This window comes from Festucalex cinctus, chromosome 12 (genome assembly GCF_051991245.1).
Source record: "Festucalex cinctus isolate MCC-2025b chromosome 12, RoL_Fcin_1.0, whole genome shotgun sequence".
NCBI lineage: Eukaryota > Metazoa > Chordata > Actinopteri > Syngnathiformes > Syngnathidae > Festucalex > Festucalex cinctus.
In genome coordinates, this window is record NC_135422.1 from 12,949,411 (window position 1) to 12,965,960 (window position 16,550).

At 41.5% G+C, this 16,550-nt stretch overlaps 2 protein-coding genes across 3 annotated transcripts; both read right to left on the reverse strand.

The window, feature by feature from the left end:
* Positions 1–495: 495 nt before the first annotated feature.
* On the reverse strand, positions 496–16,420 carry tspeara (thrombospondin-type laminin G domain and EAR repeats a). 2 transcript variants are annotated; one of them, XM_077539678.1, is made up of 14 exons: positions 16,009–16,420; positions 11,874–12,037; positions 10,737–10,936; positions 9,962–10,299; positions 9,346–9,436; positions 9,066–9,225; positions 8,849–8,980; positions 8,708–8,778; positions 7,690–7,854; positions 7,356–7,551; positions 6,066–6,298; positions 3,260–3,438; positions 1,547–1,648; positions 496–1,036 (listed from the first exon to the last, which is right to left on the reverse strand). In XM_077539678.1, the coding sequence occupies exons 2-14, from the start codon at positions 11,959–11,961 to the stop codon at positions 883–885; spliced, it is 2,109 nt and encodes a 702-aa protein (XP_077395804.1). In that variant the 5' UTR covers positions 11,962–12,037; positions 16,009–16,420; the 3' UTR covers positions 496–882. The 2 variants fall into 2 exon arrangements, with proteins under 2 accessions (XP_077395804.1, XP_077395803.1); XM_077539677.1 differs by lacking the exon at positions 16,009–16,420 and having other exon boundaries at positions 11,874–12,235.
* On the reverse strand, positions 13,525–16,043 carry LOC144032034 (U3 small nucleolar RNA-associated protein 14 homolog A). Its single transcript, XM_077539676.1, has one exon. It carries the CDS (start codon positions 15,934–15,936, stop codon positions 13,756–13,758), a length of 2,181 nt encoding a protein of 726 aa, XP_077395802.1. The 5' UTR covers positions 15,937–16,043; the 3' UTR covers positions 13,525–13,755.
* Positions 16,421–16,550: the final 130 nt, after the last annotated feature.

The window sequence follows — 16,550 nt, forward strand, 5'->3', positions numbered from 1 at the left end:
GATTTATGAGACGATAAAGGCGACACAATAAAGCCTTTCGCTAATTTGTTCTGTACGTTCTTTGAACTCACTGCACTGATTTCATTGGTTAAATCCATGTCACATGGTTTATGAATGATATATTAGGTCAAGCAGATTCAATACTTAAAAGCTAAGTTTGACAGTCATGAATTAACATTGTAGAGCTCAACAGCGTCTTTCTGAATGACTGCAGCTTTCTGAATGTTTGAAGTTTACGTGAAACGTTCATTCACAATGCTTTCCAACAAAGAGCACAATCATGCTCCAAAATTAAACTGCTCATCATTGATTTAAAAGACAGAGGAATGCTTTAGTTCAAAATTAAGCGAAACTTGTGGAAAACTTCAGCTCTATGATGATAAACTACCTGCCCCTTAAAGTTCATGCATTTTATTTTATGAGGCTAACAGTGACTGCTGACTGTTCACCATACGATCCATTCAAATACTGAATATTTACGGACAGGACCAAGACTGTTAACAAATGACATTTAATAGTGTGCAAAATATCCTAGTCAACAGAAGTAACCTTTTAAGAAAATGGTAAGTAGCTTATTGTTCTTTGAATAATTTATGATCATTATGTGGAGTCATGCTGCAGACTCACACACACATTGCATGTCTTTACATTAAGGATAAAAAATGTTCTGTCAATGTCCTCTGAGGGGTACATTAAATTCATGAAAAATATGATGCAACAATCACACAAGTGCTTATTTTGATATCCGTTCTTTGATAAGGAGTTCCTTGGAGGGTTTGTTATGGTGGGCCGACACTTGGCGGGGGGGTGGGGTGGGGGCATGGGCGCTACCCCTTGCTGTGGGGCATGCATCCACACGCATAAATACGGGCGTGAATGAGCTCAGTACATTTTCAGCTTGAACACTTTGGCGAGAGGCGCTTTGGCACTTGAGTAGATCAGATAAGAGTCTCCGCCAGCATTGAAGAACTCCCAGTCGCTGCAACCGATGGTCGGGAGCCAGTGGACGGGAACGAAGCCCTCGTAGCCTTGCCACCTTGACGCAGAGGGACGCAAGAACCCACATTTAGTGGAGTTTTACAAATTATAACATGAAATAAAAATAGATGTAAAAATGATTTAAAAGTTAAATACAAATAAAATTGAAAACAAATAAAATAAGAATATAACATAAAAAATGAAATTAAATAGAACAAAAAATGAATAAAAATACATAAATAAATCAAAATTATTTAAAAATAAAATGTGAAAAAATTATGTTATTGCATGTATAGCAATGATAAAAACACAAATTATTATTATTGCTATGTGCAATAACATTAATCCATGTGGAAAAATGGTAAACCACAAAATTTTAATATTTAAAAAAAAAATCCATGCTGCAGTAAGGCCATAAAAAGTGAACAGTGATATGGCAAGGGATGACTGTACAGGAGACCCTTTGTATCCATTTTCAGTTAAACATGCTGGCCCAAAAATCCCCCACGTCAAGCGAGCTACGCTACGAATGGTCCTCAGCAGTAAGATGACAAGGCGAGTACTGTACCTGTACAGAACACTGTTGAGAGAATATGACTCGCCGTTGAAGGAGTTGGCAACGACTAGGAAATATTCCTCCCCGAGAGTGAAGAACTCCCAGTCCACCGCGCTGTCAGAAGAAGCAAAAGTTACGAAAATGCTTAAATTATGATCATTTGTGAGCTTTTATTTATTTAGGTATTGAATTGAGTATTAGACGAGCAAACAGAAGCAGAGCGATGGGACCTCAGGCAGCTGAGAGGATTCAGAAGCGACAATTAATAAGCAGGTATGTTTATCACCTCCATCCATCCATCCATCCATCCATCCATCCATCCATCCATCCATCCATTTTCTTGACCGCTGACTCCTCACAAGGGTCGTGGGGGGTGCTGGAGCCTATCCCAGCTGGCTTCGGGCAGTAGGCGGTGTACACCCTGAACTGGAAGCCAGCCAATTGCAGGGCACACAGAGACAAACAACCATCCAGACTCACAAGCACACCTAGGGACAATTCAGAGCGCTCAATTAACCTGCCATGCATGTCTTTGGAATGTGGGAGGAGACCGGACTACCCGGAGAAGACCCACGCGGGCGCGGGGAGAACATGCAAACTCTACCCAGGAAGGCCGGAGCCTGGACTCGATCTTGCGTACTCAGTACTGGGAGGCGGACGTGCTAACCAGTCATCCACCGTGCCCCGCAGAATAATTCAGTCATGAAAAAATAAATTTGTCTGCATTTACATTATCACTATTCTCAGTGACTCAATACTGCAATGATATTAGTCTTTTTTTTTTTTTTCATATGATAAAGATTATATGCCTGTTACTATTGTGAATCATTAGCATGTCAGTGGTGTTTTCAATTGTATATTAGCATTACGCTAGCAGGGTCTTCCTTTAGGCAGTTGTTTGGCTGTTTTAAATATCTAACATATAATTCTCTTTTTTTTTTATGTTTAGTTTTGAAATTAAAAGGAAGGCCGAAGTCTGGACTCAAACCTGCGCCCTCAGTACTGGGAGGCAGACGTGCTAACCACTCATGGACCGTGCCGTCGTTTACCACCTCTTTTTTATTTTTTATTTTGAATGAACTGTATGTTCTAAATAATTAAACTTCCAATTAAGAACTTTTAGTTAGTGTAATAATAACACTCCAGAAATAAGCCATGCTACCAAAGTACTAGTAGCAGCTGTGACTAACGTTGGCTTGTTTACAGTGCTAATGCTAGCTTAATATTGCTTGTGCTGCTATTTTGTTGAACCTATTTTGTTGTTTTTTGTTTGTTTTGATAGGCCGTCTCTGTGACTATTCATTGCAACTATGCACTTCCATAATTGTTATTTTGTGAATGTTTGAGAATAACATTTGGCTTTGGTTAGACACTCAGGCAGGAGCGGCTTAGTAAAATGAGGCTACATTCAAATCAGTTTTAACACAGCAAACGCCCCCTTTAAGTATATATTCTAGGTATCTAATTTTTTTGTGACTTTTTACTTTTATTCCCTATATTTGATAACAAAATCGGTACTTTCTACGTAATTTGTCAAAATAGGCTCATTACTTGACCACCTCCACAGATGACAGTACAATAATATTACTTTTTTTTTTTAAATCACCTGATTAATTAAAGGGAGGTAAAATTTTGACTTATTATTATTAATTTATTTTTTACACTGAAGTACATTAACACTTAAATTAGTACAAGTGTGAGTACTTTTGCCACTTTTGATGATACCTGTATGTGACAATATCCTGGAAGCGGACAAACACTCGCCCGGTCATGTCCAACTCGTAAACAGTAGAGTTGATGGCGTATTGACCGGGCCCGTTGCCGTGGAGCTGGTGTCCGTTGGCGACCACCAGGAAGACCCGTGCGCCGATCTGGAACATCTCCCAGTCAGTGGCGCAAAACGTCTGCGTTAAAATAAAAGATAGTTTAAAGACAGGTATGGACAAATGTGTAATTAAGGCTGGAAATGAGCTGACTCAATGGGATCCTAGTAGACACACGGCTGGAGGAGGAGGAAAAAAAGCAAAGTTAATGGGGGACTATTATTTTTGAAACATGTTGGAACAACTTGTAAATTAGGCGATGGTGATTATCGGTTGTGTCGGCTTACACGCGAGTGAAACAAACACCTTTGTCATTAAAAAAATAATAATAAAATAAAATACCCTGTAGCTTTTTAAACTGAATTCTGTGCAGTTGCTACAAAGCCTGAGTACATACACCGTGTCAGAATAAATTTGACCCTACTGTCTACTAAAATTGACTTTAACTCTACCAGTGTGTGTTGTAATTGAGAAAAATGTTGATAAGCCTGAAACTGTAACAATGTACAATGTTTGTATTTTTTTTATGGGACAATGGTACCAGTGTTCAAGTGGAAGCTTGAACCAGTCCTGAGAACTGTGTGTTCCCACCACTTTTGTACAGGTACCCGCAGAAACACGCAACTGCTGGCCTTTGAAAGGTTATGAGGCAATCTTGAGGCAGTGAAAGGGTAAAACAACATAACAATGATTATACATCAACATAAGAAACAGAAGTCATCGAGAGGTCAGAGGCTGTTTTGACACAGGCGCAAGAACTGCACCTGCAAAAACAAGTTGCAAAAATACATTTTCCATTTTATTTGAAACATTGATTAAGGATCGTCCATTTGTCAACAACAGGCATACAATTAAGTCATTTGCTCCAAAAAATGTCTAAATATGTTCTATTTTAAATGTTTTAAGTGTCCCAAAGACATATTTATTTATACTTTTTATATATATATATATATATATATATATATATATATATATATATATATATATATTTATTTTATTTTTTTTTATGCTAGAGCATACAGAAGGCTTTGATGCAGCAACTGCGGAGAACGGGTGAAAAAAATGCTAGTAATTACAAAAACGGCCAGCAGGTGGCACCAGAGTATACGAGATCATCCAGGGTCATGATGAAAACAAGCTGATTTCCCACAATTCTAAGCAGATTTGTGAATAATGATGAAACTTAGCTTTTTTCTAATGTTAATTCCTGCAAAACGGAAACAGACAGAAATATACTTTTTTTCTTGATGAAAAAAGAGACTAATCTTGCTTTTGGTGGGTTCCATGTTTTTATAGCAATAGAACACAATATTCTGTGGGCCTTGCAAATTCAGTCAAAATCCAGTCAAATAGCTGGGAGCGGAGGGGGTTGCTTCAAGTGAAAATGGCTACGAGTGAAAATATTGTAGACCTTTATCAAATACAGCATGCATTTTATCTCCTTAAGAGGAGATTGAAGGAAGAAACCCCCAGAAACAAACAAGAACTGAAAGAGGCTTCAGTAAAGGCCTGGAAAAGCATTTCAAATGAAGAATGCAACAGTGGTGAAGTCAATGGGTCTCGGGTTTGACGCAGTTACTAAAAGTAAGGGTTAAGCCACCAAATATTACGTTATTCACTTTAAGTTACAGTAATTTAATAATGTCTGTTCCAATACTTTTGCTCACTTGAAAAGTGGGTGGCTTCAAATGAAAGGTGCTCTGTCTTGATTTGTTTAATAAAACATCTAGAAATGAATGAAAGAATGAATGAAACCCAATTTTCTTTGACGGTCCAATATTTTTGGAAAATGACAGTATATATAAAATGTTTGGTTGGGTTGTCTATAAGTAACAGATAGCATGCTAGGACATTTTAGCATTTGGTATACCATAATTTGGGCAACAAAAAAAAGTGAATTAAATTAGCCATTCACTCAATGACCACAGATGTTTTATTGTTGTTGTTTTTTTTGTTTGTTTGTTTTTTTGCTAACAAGAAGTACTACGTGTGACATCATGGCAACCATCTTAAGCAGTCATTGAAGTGTACAGTATGTCAGAGTGTTCTGGGTGAGTTCAGGTGATTAATTAAACTGCCCCAGGGGGTTGCTTTCTGGCTAATCCTCACATCCAGCTGTGGAATTCCCCTAAATCACACTCTCTCCTTATGGACCTATCAATGTGTCAACACACATTTCACCGCAAGTGCGGTTACAGTGCAAATATGACACTCGCTGTCGGCTACAGACCGCGTGCTCTATTTTTAGCAGCGAGGACACGCCTGATGCTTTTCTCTCCATCCCTTGTCATTACCTCATTTTCATCTCGCCGTGTTTGTGTTTGTTCCCTCCGAGTGCAATCACAGGACTGTTTTACTGCCTTTCAGGCCGCCATCGCATACATTTCAGCAGAAGAAATTATGAGTTTGGGCCATAGGTCTGGGTGATATTTTCTTTAATTTTTACTCAATGTTTTTCCCCTGTAATCAAAGGAAAATAAAAAACAAAAAAAATGTTTTGCCCTGGAAAATGTCCCTTTTGCACCACAAAAGACATAAACTCAATCCATAATACATTAATATTTAAAATGGTCAACAACATATTATTATCAAGTTTTTCAGCTCTTTCAGTGTAGCTCTGGCCTTGCATCATTTGCACAATTACGAATCGGTTTTATAGTGGCCATGAACAGATTAATGACATCTCAATTAAATAACAAAGTGTTTACCTTAATGGTTTGGAAGACTCTGAAGTTCCCGTCCACCCAAACGTAGATCACAGAGTCCACCGACGTGGTTACTCCATCAAATGCATTTGCCACCACCAGAAAATGGTATGGTCCCACTTTGAAGAACTCCCAGTCGTAAGCCCCTGACGTTCTCAGCCTCTGGTGGACCTCAAAAGACTTAGTCGGCCTGTTCCATTTGTACACAACGCTGTCTATGGTGTGGTTGTTATTACCTACAGGAGAGAGAGTGACACCATAATTCTAATTTAGTTTCAAAGTTTTGGTCTTGACTTGGTCACAAGTCCTTTGAGTACTGGTCTTGACTTTATCTCACCCTGTTAGGTCTTGGTCTCGAATCTGTCCCAACACCTCAAAGTCTTGCTCTTAACTTGGTTTCAATCTCTCAAAATGTTAGTATGGGCTTGGTCTCATTCCGTCAAGTCTTGGGTTCAAATCTGTATGAACATCTCAAAGTCTTGCTCTTGATTTGGTCTGAACCCCTGAAGGTTTTGGTCTGGACTTGGTCTTGCACCCTCAAAGTATTGGTCTTGATTTGGTCTCAAGTTCTCAACCCCTTAAAGTAATGGTTTCGACTCAGTTTCAACTACTCAGAGTCTTGGTCCTGACTCGGTCTCAATTTTGCAATCTCACTTTTCTACCTACAGGAGAGACAGTGATACACCATAATGATAAGTGAGTTTTAAAGCCTCAAAGTTTTGGTCACTCAAAGACTTGGTCTTGACTCAGTCTCAACCCTTCAAACTTGGTCTTGACTCTGTCCGAATCCCTGCAAGACTTGGTTTGATTTGGTCTCATCCACTCAAATTCTTGGTGTTGGTCTCAACCCATCATGTTTTGGTTCTGACGCAGTCTCAACTCTTAGTCTTTAGGGTCTTGGTTTTACTTGATCTCAACTTTTCAAATGTGTCTCCTAACTCAGTCACAAGTACTTAACATTTTGGTCTCGACTTAGTCTCAACTGCTCAGGCCTTGGCTTCGACTCGGTCTCATTCGCTGAAAGTCTTGGTCATGACTTGGTCTCATCCATTCAGTCTTGGTCCATCAACTGCTCAAATTCTTAATCTCAACGTGGTCTCAACTTTTGGCAGTCTTAGTTTTGGTCTGAATAAGTCAAAGTCTTAGTCTTGGACTTGCTCAAGTCTCAACCCTCTGAAAGTCTTGTTCTGACTTCAAGCTGAGGCCTTCAGAGTTGTGTGGTCTGGTATTGGTCTGAAAATGACAACATGTTTGATGATACAGATTCCATGTTTTTTGTTGTTGTTGTCCTACCTATCCTGTGATTGGCGACTACGAGAAATGTGTGTCGATGAATTTTGAAGGCCTCCCAGTCGCGTGCACAGTGCGTTTCCAAAGTCTGAAACTTGACAAACTGTTCGCTTGTTCGGCTCCACTTGTAAATGACGGAGACATCAATTTCCTTTCCCATATTGGTGCCTGTATTGGAGTTCGACACCACCAGAAATGTCTAGAACAAAATAACAGGAAGTTTCAAAGTCAGTATACTCCAGCCTACTTCCAGATCTTGTATGGACTGCATACAGGCATGCACATTTCTTATTGAACTACCTGCAATCTCATTTGTCCCCTTTTATTGCTGTCATACCTTCTTGCCCATGTTGAAATGCCTCAATGCCAGAGATCCATGGGTGCTAATATTCTGGTACAGTTGGAAGCCGTTATGTTGGCTCCACTGATACACTGCGGAGCCAGAAGTTGTGGAGCGGTGAGCCATGGCAGCCATCAGACCCACACCCTGTACCTGGAAGATCTGAAGATGACATCAAGCAATTCACAATCTTGGTCTTCACTTTGTTTCAATCCCGAGATAGTGAGTAGGAAATGAGTGATTCCAAACACAGCTTTGGTCTTGCCAAAGCCTTGGTCTCGAGTACTCTAAGTTTTAATGTTTACTTGGTCTTAAACCCTCAAAGCCTTGGTCTCAAAGTTTTAAACTTGATTTAGTTTCAACCTGTCTTGGTCTTAGTCTTGACTAGTTCTAAACGCCTCAAATTCTTAGTCTTGGTCTCAAGTTCTCAACCCTTTGGAATTTTGGTTCTGAACCAGTCTCAGCTCTGAGTCTTCAGGGTCTTGGTCTTGACCTCTCAAAGTCGTGGTCTTGGCTTTGGTATCAACCCTTTAATGTCTTGGGCCTTGACTTGGTCTCAACTTTCCAAAGTATTTGCCAAAGCCTTGGTCTCAGATACTCTAAGTTTTAGTATTTACTTGGTCTTAAACCCTCTAAGGCTTGGTCTCAACCTGGAAAAGATTTAAACTTGACTTAATTTCAACCTATCTTGGTCTTAGTCTTGACTTGTTCTAAAACTCTAAAAGTCTTGGTCTTGACTTTGGCCTCAATCTCTCAAAGTCTTGAATCTTGACTTGGTCTCAACTTTTCACAGTCTTTGTCTTTACTTGGCTAAACAAACCCTTGAAGTCTTGGTCTTGACATCGTCTCAACCACTTAAAAGTCTTTAATTGCTCTTAAACCTTCAACATCTTCATTTTAATTTCAATAGGCCTTCGTGATTTCGTCTTCGTCTTGACTTAGGCTCACATGAAGTGGATTTGACTACAGCGTGAAATGACAGAAATGACATGTAGAGCTTGAGAAGTGGTTTTACCTCTATGTCATGTGTCTCTGAGCTGGTGCTGAGAACCTGTTTTTCCTCAACATAGTCCAGCCGTTTACGATCTGAGCAGATAAAGACGTTTGTTAATTTCCAAACTGAGACATTCTTGTGAAGATGATGTCGGCATCTCACCCTCCAGCACGGTGATCCATGAGGTACCATCGCAAAGGTAGAGAGCTTTCCTGAGTGGATTGAACCACATCTGGCCTTGGAGTGGCTCCGAGCACATCAGCTGTAAGCCCACCGACACTCTAGTCTCAATTTCTGGTGGGTCACAAAGATTTAGAATAGACTGTGTAGACTTTATGGCATCTCATGTATTATACTACAAATAATGCAACAATTGTACCATAAGGGGCCAGGTGACTTGTAACATTCTTCCCAGTGGCGGCAACATCTGACGACAGCATCGGTGGAACTGACAGAGCTGCGAGTTGAGGGTGGGTCGATGGGCATATCTGACGGGTTGCATCTGAACCTGGCACCAGAACCAACTGTCGCAACAGGCCCTATACAAAAATCAGTGGATCAGAGGGAAACAATGTAGTCTGCAGATAGTTTGATGGAGAACTTAACCTGAACTGACAACTAATGACGTAAGCATCAAGAGGGTAAAGTGTGGGCATTACCGTAAACAAGCCTTTCCACCGGCCCCTACTGCCAACGTGAAATCTGGATACATGAAAGCTGAGGTCTGACGGGAAAGGCTGGTAGGGAAGGCTGTTGGAAAAACATCAAGTCTCATGGACTTTTGTACAATAACTACAGTATATTATCTGTGCGTCTAGGAATATTCCCGCCTTGGGGGACGTTGCACTCAGAGCCATCTATCAAATGATGTCAGCCTGCTGTGATTGTATGATTTCAGGCTGTGAGCATATTTGCAACGCTGCTGATGTGCTGTGCTGAATGACCTAGTTTATTACCCCTGTGGGGCATATTCAAGGGGACAGAACGGAAACTCAGGAGGTGGGTGATTCATATTTGCAATTCAGACAACTTTATTGATCCTGGTGTGGGCAATTCAATTCTTCTGCATGGGGCAGTTTGAAATAAACGCAATATTTTTTTTGCAGATAAAAAAAATAATGATCACAAATTGAGTTACAGTAGTTAATTCTCAGTGGCTCAAAAGACGATTAGGTTTTTACAACATTAAGATCCAGGAGACTATAATTATACCACTGAATAAACGCTGGTAAACATTACCATCTTTTTTGTCTAGGTCTTAGAAATAAAACTTACATTTCCCGCGGTGAGCCACAATCCACCGTCAGGCTGGCGTGCCGACCGCCGACGGACAGGACCAAGGTGTGCCAGCGGTTGTCGTCGAGGTGGGCACCCCGGAACACCCACTGCTCCGTGACGCCTCGCTGTCCTCTGAAGAGCACATGCAGACGCTTCCCGGAGAGCCTCAGTCCCAGGAGAAGACGGCGGTGTTCTGAATTGTTCCTCGCTCTTCTCCTACTGATGTCCATTTGCAGATTATTTCCCTCCTTCCTCTCTTCTTCATCCTCCTTGTCCTCCAGAGCTCCCTGCTCTGCTCTTTTAGCCTCCATCATGGAGAAGATGTACTCACTTTTCTAGAAGATGAACAACAAAAATGACGATATGGTGTGCTCAGTAATCGACTTTTGACTGTCGTGACGGTACATTGTGTAATTTCCTTATTATTTGTAATCCCTTCACACGAGCAAAGAAAAAAAGTGGTCAGAAGAATATGTGCAATATGAATTTAACGTGAATAACGTAATGTATGGTGTTCCACAGGGTTCAATTCCGGGTCCTCTGCTGTTTTCATTGTATATGCTTCCCCTGGGTTGGAAAAAAGTCGTGGTGGTGGTTTTAAAATGCTTGAATGACAGGAGTCAGAGTCGGAGAGCAAGATGCGATGAAAAGAAGACTCTCCCTGTTCATTTTGTTTATCAGTAAACTGTCTTCAATTTTTGTTTTATTTTCAGTAAAGAAGGCGTCTTGAACTGCCGCTGTCTTCTAGAGAAGAAACGAGCGCATTGCTCACCTTGTGTGCGATCCGAGCCACTTTGAGCGTGACCACGATGGAGAAGTTTTTTGGGGAATGGTCACAGTTGGAGAACAGGCTGACAGGAGCAAGAGGCCCAGAGAAATGGACGCCGCGCACACCTCCGGATGACCTCACATGCACCCCTGCTGAGACGTCCTTCTCAAGGACGGCGGATAGAAGATCCACAGGAGCCAAAACTGGGGGCCGTGGAATAACATTAGTGATGATACAGTCGTATGTGAAAATGACTATTTCTAACTCAAATGAGTAAAAATGAGTGCTTAACCTAGTTACAAGTTGTTGTTGTTGTTGTTTTTTTTAAATTCACCTCATGAAGTCAGTTTCACTTTGCAACATGAAATTTCGTATGATAGGTAGACTTAGCAAAAAAATTCTGAAAAGACACATGAAGTCTGCTTTTTTGGTATGTTGAGGGAACTTGAGGCCAATAAAACACTATTTGTGGTCTTTACCATACAAAGCCAGTTTCACTTCATAAGATAAAATTTAGTATGTCTATCATTAGTAGACAGACAAAACAGTCTTTTAATTAAACTTTCAATTTCCTTTCACTTTACAGGGACTTTAAATCATTGCATTATACTAACATAGATTAATGATCAACTTTGGAGATTCCGCTGGAACTGCACTGCTATTTTTGACAACAAAACGTCAGTCGAACGGCATCTTTGATATGAGAGAAAACAAAAGCGGTTGGCACCCACCTCCAAGAGGGCTGCCTGCCCCTAAGCGGGATCTCCTGCTATTAACTAATTTTAAAAAAAGAAAAAAATCGTTGCAGCATGCCGGAATTCCTACTGCGTGCGGAATAGCCCTGGGTGGCAGGGAGGTGGCTTTTAGTGTTTTCCAGCAAATGGGAATTGCTCCTAAAACGAATGAGACATCCTAGGAACATGTGGAATCCCAAATTCGTTCCACGTCTGTACTTGTTTAGAGGCGGGTAAGGAAGAAAATTAAAAGCACAAAATTGGCATGCCAAGCTTGGCAAACCATTTATTCCCTGCAGTATGGATTCGCTATCCAGAGGAATTTGTGGCTGGAGGGGGTTTCCCAGGAATTCATAGGTAGATAATTGTTATTATTAAAGTGACTTCAAGTGTGTGTGGGTGTTACCTGGACATTCTCCCCCAAGGTCAGCCGTCCCGGCAGCGGCCCTGATGCTGAGCAGAAGGAGCTGGGAGAGTAGCAGCGATGACATCATCACCACAAGCCTCTTCACTTCACTCGGTCTCCCCGACAAAGCGTCTCCATGCGGGATGCTCCCTTGGCAAAAGCATCTTTCACATCATACAAAAAAAAAAAAATCTTAAAAGAGAAAAGATAAGTCCAAAGTTAGGAGAATAACAACAGCAGGATGTTCCAGATGATCTTTGAGGATGTGTGTGTCTGAAGAGGAAGCCACTGAAGTGTGTGGAGGAGCAGTGCACCTGCACTGCCTACTTTTTAAGAGGCCCCTGCCATGCAAATGAGCCTGTCACTCGTCCTACTGCTTTTTTTTTTCCTCAACCACCTTGTTCAGACACACACACAAACGAGTTAATCAGGCTTTCAAGGGACTCTTATTCTTACAGAGGACTTGGGTTTGTGTTTTTTAAGGGGGAAAAAATTGAATGTAACATTTACTTCAACATTACTGTTTTTACCATATTGTTACTCATATTGTGTTTTTAATCTTTCTGGAAGAAGCTACAAAGAGGGAAAGTATTTTTCACGATTGAACTTAATGGAAATGCCCATGTGCACCTAAAGCAAATAAGATTTTTTCTTTTATTTGTAGGACACAGTGTAATAGCTACAGTCATGCAATCACAAATTAAGACGAATAGTTTCAAACGATAATGATGAATATATTGTTTTATTTGTCTACATGTTGTGTTTGACGAAAAAAGGGGTTTAACTCTGCATCTGCGACACTGATGTTGTTCATTAGCCCGTCTTTGGATTTTGAATTGTTAATAGTTAGCAAACCAATGTACTGTAAATGTGAAGTCTACCTCAATGTGCTGTATTTAAAGTTGAAAAAATATTGTACGAAAAAGGTCCTGTTTTAACAAAAAAACAAAACAAATTGTACTGCATATGAAAATTGTGTACTATACATGATTAAACTAAGTTTAAACAGGCTACATGTATATACTAACTTCAGTCGATTCAGTAAACTTCATTGCTTCAAATGTTGAAATGTACATTTTATTAATAAATCAATGATTATGTTGCAGACTACTGCAGCAGAGCCAGCATACCACTCCTACCAAATACATCCTGTATATTACACAGGATGTATTCACATTAGTGCAGTCTATAAATACTTTGCAATCGTCCTTACTGCACTGTAAAGATGGCCAGTTATTGATAAAATCTTTCAAATCCATTATAATTGGATTTTTTTTTTTTTACTTTCTAATCATTTTAGATTAACATTTTGAAGTTACATTTTTAAAAAGTCAACACTGTATAAAAGCAACAACAACAACAAAAAGTGTAAATAGGCAATATAATTTTCCTCACATATAAAGTATGATTAATGGGCAGACAGATCCCAGCAACCGACTAACACTCATAACTGGATATATGCACGAGTAAAAAAAATAAAAAATAAATAAAAAATAAAAAAAATAAATAGTGTCTTTGGCTGCTTTCTTGTGATGCGGCTTTGTTTTGTTTTCTTGCTTTTTTTGACAGCAGTCTGTGTGTTTGAAACCACATTACTGAGGCTTGGGCGCCACCATCTGGAACCGGAAAGCAAATACCACTCCACTCCAACTGACTTCCAACTTTTAATGCATCTTTATTCCAAATTTATTCAAGACACAAACTGTTGAAAATTTTTGTTCTGTTTCTGCATGATTTTGAAATAAGACATTAAACCACAATATTATCCATTTTCATTACATTGCCAAGGGAACACAGTGTGTTTTAAACTAGATAGAAAGGGTGAATGTGAAAAAAAAAAAATATACAGGAACGTTCCAAAGAATTTTCTACTTATGCAAGCCTACTTTTTGTTACTTTTCAGTTTGTCATCACTCTCATCCCTTGCAAATGTTTTCTTGTCCTTCATCAGCTCCTCCCGAGCCATCGGCTCAATAATGGCACCCATCCGGGTGAGCACCTTTGGTTTGGTGAGCTTTTTAACAGCGCGTTCAGTGTTCCAGGTGCGTCCCACGGGAGAGCGCAAGGTGCTCTCGAACTGAGCGTGACTGGTGAACGGAAATGGCTGCGTGTTCACCTGGTGAAGGGTGAGCGAGCTGTTCCTCTTCTCGGAGAAGATGACGCTGGGCAGTTTGTCATCTTTCCTGGGCGCAGGTGGGGCCGGTTTAACTCGGAACCTCCTGCGCTTCCTGAGGGAGGGCTTGAGGCCCGCCCCGCCCCACTCCCCCCAGCCGGGCAGCGTCATGTCTACGACGGCGGGCTTGTCCGAGTTCTCCTGGCTTTTCTTGTCCTTCATGAAGTCTGCGACGACGTCGTCTCCGGCGAAGGCTTCTTGAATGAGGTCGGTCTGATCGAACGGTTCGTCCGAGTCCTCCGTGGTCACGGCAGTCGGGGCGAGCGGGACAAGGATGGGATTTGCCTCTTTGGTGAGAACGTCTTTCAGCTGGATTCCTTGTTTTTGTTTTTTCGGTGCGTGGTCCGAGGACAGCTGCGGCTCAGGGGTAGCTTTATCGGCTTGAGCTGATTCCACTTCATTGAGGAGCGACATGAACTCAAAAGTCTGCATTTGGTCTGTCTGCCCTTCCACCAGCTGAACAGAGGTATCTTCAGATTCCTCAACGATGGCCGCTTTTCCACGGGCCTCTAACTTTTGTGCGTCCTCGTTTTCAAACGTGAGAGAATCAGAAGCCTGCCGCATTTTCCGACGGTTATCAAACTCCCGCAGCTGGGATTCTTCTTCAGTTTCCTCGATATCACTTTCCTCCTCCTCTTCTGCATTTACAGTTGTTTCGGTGGTCAAGTCAACAAGGTCATGCGCGTCTTTCCCTTTCTCAGCGGGATCTTCTGAGAGCTGTCCTTTCATCCAGGGATTTGAACCTGACACCAGCGGTGCCTCGTTTACAAAATCAGGCAAGTTCTCCGGGATTTCGTCTTCCTCGTCCTCGTCATCCAAAGCAACGGCGAGTTTCTGCGTCAAGTCTTTGTTGACCTCCAGCTGCTGCTGCATTGCTTTGCGAGCGCTTTCGTCATATTTTGCCATGATTGCCTTGGACCTGGCCCACTTGCCGCTGTTTTGGTGTTTTAGCGACATCCTTTCTTGCATCCTGGCCAACTCCATTTTGTTAATCTCCTCTAAAGCAGCCGCCGGGTCATTTTTCACCATCTCGTCAAAGCGTTTGAGGAATTCTTTGCGCTTTGCTTTGTTGAGCACTCGGTGGTATTTTTTGCTCTTGATCCTGCGCTCTCTCCGGGCTTTGGCCTCATAGTAGGTCTGCACAGCCCGGGCTTTCTGAAGTTCAGCACGACGTATCTTCACCTCCAACAAGCTCATCGCCTTCATGGATGCCTCTTCATCAGGGGTCAAAATTGGGTCATTGGTCGGCTGCTTGTTGGCAGAGAGGAGAGAAAATATTTCCTGTTCAAGGGGAGTTTGTGCCTTCCAGCCCGTGACAATCTTCTCCACGGGTTTTGGGCCAGATGGCTCCTGGTTCAAAGGGAAAGTAAGTTGTTCGGCCTTTTGGTTCTGCTGAATGACAGTTCTCCACTGGGTAACATCTGTTGCCACTTTCTGAAAGGCCACATCTCTCTGGATCCTCTCGCTTTCCTGCCGGCTCAGGGGGCATTCAATGGTTTTCTTACTTTTCTGCAGGTTTTTCAGCTGCTTTTGGGCATTGGTCGAGACAGTCGGTACTTTGTACATGGACTTCATTAGATCAGTCAACTTTATTTTGTCACCCTCACCCTCCGCATTGACCGTAAATTCGGACTTTTGGACGGCCGGCTCCGATCGCTCCGCGAGCTTTTTCTTCCGCTTGGCTCCCCCGAGAGAGCTGATGGCCTCCACCAGCTTTAGACGTTTTCGTTCATCATCGCTGTCTTGTTCCGAGTCACTAGCGACAATCTCATCTGCATTAGTGAAGCCATCTTCGACGAAATCGTAGCTTACGTCTGGGATGTCATCTGTAACGTTCGGGTTCTTCTTGCGAACCTTCATATTCCGCTTTTTCGTCGAAACTTTTGCCATGCTGCAATTAACCTTATACTCCGGGTGACTCAAAACACACGTGCGACAAATGCCTTCTGCCCAAGTACTTACTTCCGCCTCCTCGTCTTCTTCGTTGCCCTCGTCTTCTTCGGCTGTTAGATACTACTCCCTCGCCATTGTGCTGTATAAGTTTTGTTTTTGCTATTATTTCGCAATTTTGTACAAACTATTGAAATCTAAAAATAATGTAACGTTATTATAATCAATTTGTTCAGTAACTGTTACGGAAGTTTCACCAGAACAAGCAAACATAGAAAATTCAAAATTACTACTGTACATGGTAACTGGGAATAACCTTTCACGTGTAAAATATTTTTCCGGCCTTTTTTTCCAGAAAATATTCCGTGGTGGTAGCGCACATCTTCTCATTGACAAAAAAGGCGAACTTCAGGAGCATCAGTTGAGAAATGAGAATTTACGGCTTAATTTCAATGTCATTGCATGGGAATGTTGTCCTTTCCAACATGGCCGCCAAGTAGGCACGTCGGTTAGCTACAGCTGTGGACACCGTAGCCAGAGTTGAATAACCACTAGAGGGCACACCTCACCGTCATTTATTGTACATGCACGTTTGTTTCACTAATCATTTATCA